The 7,603-nt window shown below is 31.7% G+C and overlaps 1 protein-coding gene across 1 annotated transcript; it reads left to right on the top strand.

Moving 5' to 3' along the window:
• The first annotated feature begins 3,998 nt into the window (after positions 1 to 3,998).
• On the top strand, positions 3,999 to 6,989 carry LOC121799281. The gene is made up of 3 exons (XM_042198602.1): positions 3,999 to 4,390; positions 6,254 to 6,361; positions 6,449 to 6,989. Exons 1-3 carry the CDS (start codon positions 4,085 to 4,087, stop codon positions 6,758 to 6,760), a joined length of 726 nt encoding a protein of 241 aa, XP_042054536.1. The 5' UTR covers positions 3,999 to 4,084; the 3' UTR covers positions 6,761 to 6,989.
• The last annotated feature ends 614 nt before the right edge of the window (positions 6,990 to 7,603 follow it).

The raw sequence follows: 7,603 nt of genomic DNA, 5'->3' as shown, positions 1-7,603 counted from the left end.
GGTGGCCCGAACATCTTCGTAACCCATGTTAACAACCAAACGACTCCTTAGAGTCTAATATAACAAAAAAGGGGATGAGTTCTGTGACAATAGAGACAGAGGTGGAGGAGAGGGAATTGGGATAGGCCTAGCCTAGGCTTACTAAACAAATGGTAATGGATTCTATTTTTATTTTTTATTTTTTATTAAGATTCAAAGTGTTAGTTATTTGGTTTACTAAACAAATGAATTCTGTTTTTTATTTATTAAAAGATGCAAAATGCTAGTTATTAAACAATTAAAGCAATTTGAGTATAAATAAAAAAATTTAAAAATAGGGTTACGTTTTGATCGAAAAGAATCTTGATATTACCAGTAGTATTCCTACTGATGGAAATTGCCTTTTGCGTAGAAAAGTTTATAAATAAATTATTTGCAATAAAAAATTCCAATAGAAAATAAGTTTAAACTTTAGGGCAAGATTAAATATAAGCCCAATTAGTATCTTGGCCCAAGTATGGTATCCCACCGAAGGTACATCTGTATAAAATTGGGCCATTGTAACGAAATACATTTTCTTAAAATGCTTTTTTGTCTTTTTATTGTTCCGATTTTGTTTTTGTGGATACTAGTTGTTCATGGGCATAATTCATTCACCATTTCTCTATAATAATATATTGGTTAGGTTAGCTTGAGTAATTATTGATAAACATAGAAAACCATATAAAAAAATATTAAAATAGATTCCACACAACATATACTAAAATTATTTTGGACTGAAACTCAACAAAGAGTAAATTTGGTATTAGGAATTAAGAATTAGGAAGTAAAATATATGCTTTAAAATACTATATCCGTCCAAAAAATAAGATAAAGTTGTAAATGACACAAGTTTTAATACACAATTGATAGTAAAGTAATAAAGAGGAAGGGAAAAGGTGGTGGAAGTAGTGTTAGTAGAAGTAGTGTTAGTAGATTTTGAAGTTCATATTTAGAATGATATATAAAATTAGTATTTGTTTAAAACTTTCTATATTTAGAATAGTTCTAGTTTTGATGGACGGTCTAAATGATAAAATTAATCTATTTTTTTGGACGAACGGAGTACTAGATTTTACTTTTAAACATTATACAATTTTATTCCATCTTAGAAGTATTCGATTAAATATATACAACAATTTTCAAATTTTGATAATAATTTATTAATAAGAAAGCTATGGAGGTTTAATTTTCTTAAACAAAACTAAATTTGGTTAATAAGATCAAAAATACAGATTTTAATAAATTTTGCAACTTAAAATTAAATAATTAAAATAAAAACTAATACTCCCTCCATACCATCGAAAATGACTCACTTTCCTTTTTAATTTGTCCCAATCAAGATGAATCATTACTAAAAATGAAAACATCATTATCTTTATTCTTTACTTTATTTCCTCTTACTTTATTTTCTCAACTTAACACACAAAAAAAGTTTCATAAAATCCCATGCCACCTAAGGAAAAAGTCATCTTCCTTAAAACTAAAGGAGTAATAAATAATTATTAATATATTTTAACATATTTTTATTATTTAAAATATAAATTAATATACACAAATATTCTTTAAAATGTAGTTTCATTGAACTATATTATTTGTACCTAAACTTTGTCATAATATCAAAAGATTATTCTAGACAAAAAAAACGACTCTCTCTATGCCTGTTAGATAGAACTCTTTCATTTTTAGTCCGTCTTGAAAAGTAAACATAGAATGTTGAAAACTCATTTCTCTCTAATAAAGTGAGACCATTCTCCATTAGCAATACTTCACAAATTTTTTCTTTCTATATTTGTCTTACTTTTCAATTATGCATTAAAATCCGCGCACAACCAAATGTTCATATTTTTCAGAGACGGATGAAATAAAATATTCTTTAGGAGCTTGATGGTATTTTGGATAAAAAAGAGTCTAATAAGTGCAAAACCTTCAAGCAATATTACATCAAAATCTAGAGACGTGTCTGCATTTTGTTTGTCAGGATATTGTCCGTAAAAGTAGTTTTATTCCTTAATTTTCAAATTTTGATGCTTGCTTGATTCTTAATTAAACTGGAAAAGTGATTAAAATTCTAAAAACAATTAAAGTTATACAACTTTATAGGATTATGAATAATAATAATAATAATAATAATAATAGTAAATAACTATAATTATAACATTTATAATTGTTGCTCCCTCCATCCCACTCTAAGTTAACCTTTTTTCCTTTTGAGATGTCACACTCTAAATGACATATTTCTAAAATTAGAAACATTACTCTTCTTTCCATAACTCTTAGTTTATTCTCTCACTTAACTAACAAAACAACACTAAATAAAATTCCTTGTTGGAATAGAAATGCTCCACTTAGAGCATCTCCAAATGGAGAGGTAAATGGAGAGATAAAGTCATATAACTACCATATTTGTCTTTTATTCATGAAAAAAATGTTCCAATGAGAAGGTATTACACTTTATGTTTTTGAATGCATTTTGGACTATTATTTTATTTTTTAAAAAATAATTTATTTTTTTATATACTACCTTTTTTTTCTTTGGATTATGTTACTTTTTAGAAAGGTATTTTTCATTTTTGAGTAGGTGAATAGATTATATACCTTTTCTTCTTGAGATGCTCTTAGACTGGGATGGAGGCAGTATTATTATCATTATTAAAGTATTAATTAATACTTCCTCCGTCCACGAAAAATAGGACACATTGTGAATGACACGAGTTTTAATGTGGAATTGGTAAAGTAAGAGAGAATGAAAAAAGTAAGAGATAAATAGTGTTAGTTGAATGTGTGATCCATATTATTAGTAAGAGAGAAGTAGTGTTAATGGAATGTGGGGTCCATAATATCAGTAAGAGAGGGAAAAAAGTAGAAAACTTTCCTTTTATAAATGTGCTCTATTTTTTGTGGACAACCAAAAATGGCAAATGTGCTCTATTTTTCATGAACGGAGGGAGTAATTTATAAATATTTATGATATAATTATTGAAATTATGAATCCTATTAGTATTATCATTATACTTTTAATTACATATTTTTATCAAAATATCTTAATATATTTTAAAATTATTAAATTTATTATTATTATTATTATTATTATTATTATATTAATAAAAATTTTAATTATTATGTAAACTAGTTAATTGAGTCATTAATTCAATTACTTAATTGAATTTAATTGTTTATGAGTTTACTTGATATTTTCAAACAAATGATAAGTAATTTATTAGAATGAAATCAATTTTAACTTTATCTATTGTTATTTCTTTTTAGTGATTATTCGTAGCTTATTTTGATATCTATATTAATTAAATGCAATCGATAATATTGTGTTTGTACATTTTCTAATTTATTAGATTATCATGAATAAATAAAATTATAATTTTATATTAACAAAATATATTGAAGTTATCATAATAAAATTAGCATTATTGTTAGTATAAAGGTGATAATATGGCATATGTTTCAACACTTGTATATAATAAATCAATTATTGTATTTTTTTAGTATTTAAATCAAATATAGAATTTAAATTTTGATATTTTTTCCGAACAGAAGAGAAGAGTATTTTTCCGTATCTCTTAAAATATTTAAGTTCACATAAAAGATAGACTGGGTTTTACTGAAGTCGGGAGAACCAAAATATGGTAATTTGACCCAACTATTTTATTTTTAGGAATCATATTACTTTTTCTACTTTTTATCATTGAACCAAAACCATGATTTTAATAATTGGAATCAGATTATTTTCGTATATCACAATTCATATCAATTAAACAGGATTAATTGTAGGGATATTTTTTAGAAAACAGAAATTGCGTTTGATATTATGATAAAGTTTAGATATCAAAACAGGGACGCGGTTATCTCTTAATAAAAATTGGCTGTCTAAAACGCGCTGTTGATAATTTTGATGCCTTAATTGAGATATATACATTGTTGAAGGACTGAACTGCTATTCGACCTCTATTTTTTTTTTTCTAATTATCAGTCCAAAACAAAAACCCCAAATCACAATCATAGCAAATTCACAGCTCACCTGGTATAGTTGAATCGCTTCCCCAATTCGAACATGGCGATTCCCAGGCGATCGCTTGCTCTGCTCGTAGCTGTATTCAGCACAATCTGGCTGTGCGAATCGAGTAGCGACACGAACCGCGTGTTCTCACCGTGCGGCGATGCGGCGGTGCAGAGATCCGATGGCTTCACCTTCGGAATCGCCTTCTCCTCCAGAAACTCCTTCTTCTTCAACACCTCTGTCCAGTTGTCTCCCTGCGACCGCCGCCTCGGGCTTTCCTCCAGCGCTCAGCTCGCGGTTTTCCGCCCGAAAGTGGATGAGATCTCGCTCCTCACAGTCAACACCTCCAGCTTCTTCCCGGTACTATTAACTCACTTGTGATTTGGATGTAGAATTAGTCGAATCATAGCACGATTTTATCTCGCCCAATTATTTCGATTTTCCTTGTTTGGTTTACTCTTCTGGCTTGGGAAATTGGTCTTATATCATCTCTTTTACTCGCATTACCGTTGGGGAATTGGAAGTTGTTAGATTGATGATGATAATTGAAAAAAAGCGGATTCTTCGTTATTGGCATTTGTGTATCCATCTAGGCCTTCATCACGGAAAAAAATATACATTACTGATTGGAATATAAAATTGATGATGGTTTAGAGAAACTCTACCCTATGACAGCGGGTAATATGTCACATACATGTCTTCTTTAGAGAAACTTTGCAGTAATAACATACAAGATGGGTTTTATGTGGGTGTAATCAGATTTGGAACCGATGCCTTGTAAAAACTATGTATGCTTTGGTCGGAGGAAGGAAATGTTCAGTGTGACCTAATTAATGAGACATGGAGTGCTACTGTGTCGGATATTTGTATATGCATATGCCTTTATACATATAATAGGATTTTGATATCTCACTCGTATGTAAAATTTGGTGAGTATACTTGATATGATTTTTGGTACTATTAAAGGGGACTGGAACTGATGTTTATTTCCGACTCATGTTTATTTTGTTTATCTGAATGGTAGAGGTAGAAAAAGAATTCATACTAAACCTGTAACAAATTTCCCCGAGTTTTGAACACTTATCTTATGATCTTTAACTTGTCGTAAGAGATGGTCGAGTGACTATGTAGTGCTAGAAATCTAATTTGGTTTTAGGAGTCCAATATTAGCCCTCAACTTTTTTCATACCTCGGACTTTGTATTAATTGGTCATTTTACCGTGTAAAGGAAAAACCTAGTTTTGTGGGCCCTGACCTTCATAGCTCCAAATATTTTGATTTACTTGGTAGTAGTTTTTGATTTTTTTTCGTATCCTCTAGAAACAGTTCGTTACCTACCTAGTGCCTACATGGTGCAGTTTGTGTTGCATCCAACTTTAGTGGTTTGAGTGATTTACTATGACTAAGACCATCAATTATCTGCTACTTGTTAGTTTCTTTTACATCATCTGCATTAGCTCCACTATGTTGAGAAGCCTACTTTATGTCTACAACTTATAATACTGCAGTTTCTGAAATTGATGAAGCCATGAGGTCAAGATATGGTTGTGCACTTCGTAATGAACCTAGTTTCAGAATTTTATAGTACCTACCTGGTTTCATGTAAAATTTAATCAGAAAGATGGCAGTACAAAGGCTTCTTAAGTATGCGCTTGCAACTGTGTATTAATTATTGAGTTTCTGTTACAGAAAACTACACTACTGCACCTAATCAAGATAGGAACCATTAGGTTACCATCTTCCCAATGATCCTAAAACTGCTAGTTTTCAGTTAGGTAACTGAATTCTGATTTATGCATCATATTAACGTATTTCTGATTATATCGATAGATTGATCGAGTAAATGAAAGATAAAGTTGTCTCAGTACTATCATATTCATCAATTTTTTATGCTCGTATGTTACTTATGAACAGCATACCAAAGGGTATTTTGTACAATATAAGTTTACTCAGAGTACATTCTTATTTAGGTTTTTTGTGATGCTGTTGAATTAACTGCATCTAAAATGAACGTACTTCTTAAAGCTTTCACCAAAGCTTTTCTATAATCTTGTTCCCAAGCAATGGTGTTTAAGATATCTGGAGTGTGCTTTTTAAAATAAATTATTACGATATTGGAGTATTTTTATTAATCTAATCTGCCATAGATCTTTCGATACTGGACTTCTAGCAGGTTAGCGTGATTTAAAATCTGTTATAATATTTTTGTTCTATCCTCACCAGGATTCTGTAGGTGGTTATATGGTAGCATTTGCTGGCCGAAAGTATGCTGCAAGGTCCATTCCTGCCTTTGTTGCGAATACTTCATATATCGTGACCAGTTTCACTCTGGTAAGAAGTTAACTTTTGCAGCACAGTTGCCTTCCCTTAGGATTGTATATCCCCATGTCTAAGCTGGCTATAATCGTGACACTGCAGGTTCACGAATTTAAAAAGGGGAGGCTTCAAAACTTGTACTGGAAAAGAGATGGCTGCGCTTCATGCTCAGTAAAATCGAACTTCGTCTGCCTCAACAATCAAGACTGTGCCATCAGAACTAACAGCTGCAAGAACAGAGGAGGAGCTGTAGATTGCAGCATCGGGATTCAAGTGGCGTTCTCTGGCACAGACAAGCACGAATCAGTTTTCAACTCGTGGTATGAGGTTAAGAACCTCCGTCAATATTCTCTGTTCGGCCTCTATTCCAATCTAAAGGACTCTCTCACTAGTCAATACAACAGTTTCTTCTAATTGCGGCGCTTCAAATGCTTGTACATTTTCTTGTTGTAATTCTGCGTTTAAGTGTGTCGATTGAACTTTGCGGCTCTCTTCTCCCCCTGGACTGCGTGTTTGTAAATCTAGTATTGTCTTCTGGTAAAATTATTCATTTTGATTTTCATCTAAGAATATATATTACTTGAGACTTATAATGTATAACAGTTGAAGAATTCTTCATATTTTATGTTACTATTTTGGTTAACCAAAGTTCTCCTATTCTAAACGGAAAAACTCCATGAATATTTGAAACCGCTGTATCTTCTTCAGGCCATCCACAGTGGGGCGGATGATAGATCGGGCGCGCTATCGTCCGCCATTATGGCTCCGCAGACTACAGATGATGCGTCGTCCGCGCCCGACGCTTAGTCCGCGGACGAAGCGCGGACGATAGGGCATCGTCTGCCCACTGTGGGCGACGCGGACGATGGTGCGGACGATGCAACGCGTTTTAGTTTTTTTTTTTTTTTTTTAATTCGAAAATTTTGTTATATATATACTCCAACTTCACTTTTCATTTGTAACTTTTCGATTAACTTTTAAACTCTCAAATTACGCTATAAAATGGATTCCGGTGGATACTCAAGTCCTAGTAGCCCATTGTTGGATACGCACAACGCCCTTATGAAGTGTACGGATCCGGCCAGAGCCGAATTCCTCCAGAGGTTGATCGATGAGTTGAGCCGGAAGTTGGGGCTTTTTAGGATAGTCAATTTTTTTTTTATTTCTAACCCGTGTAACTTTTTTTTATAATCAATGAATTTTTTGTCGTTCTTAGTTAATCGTTGTGTGTTTTCTAAGTTTGAATTTATATATTTG

Source organism: Salvia splendens, chromosome 4 (genome assembly GCF_004379255.2).
Source record: "Salvia splendens isolate huo1 chromosome 4, SspV2, whole genome shotgun sequence".
In the NCBI taxonomy this organism is placed as follows: Eukaryota; Viridiplantae; Streptophyta; class Magnoliopsida; order Lamiales; family Lamiaceae; genus Salvia; species Salvia splendens.
Note: the sequence above shows the minus strand (reverse complement) of the source record. Positions and strands in the feature narration are given on the sequence as shown.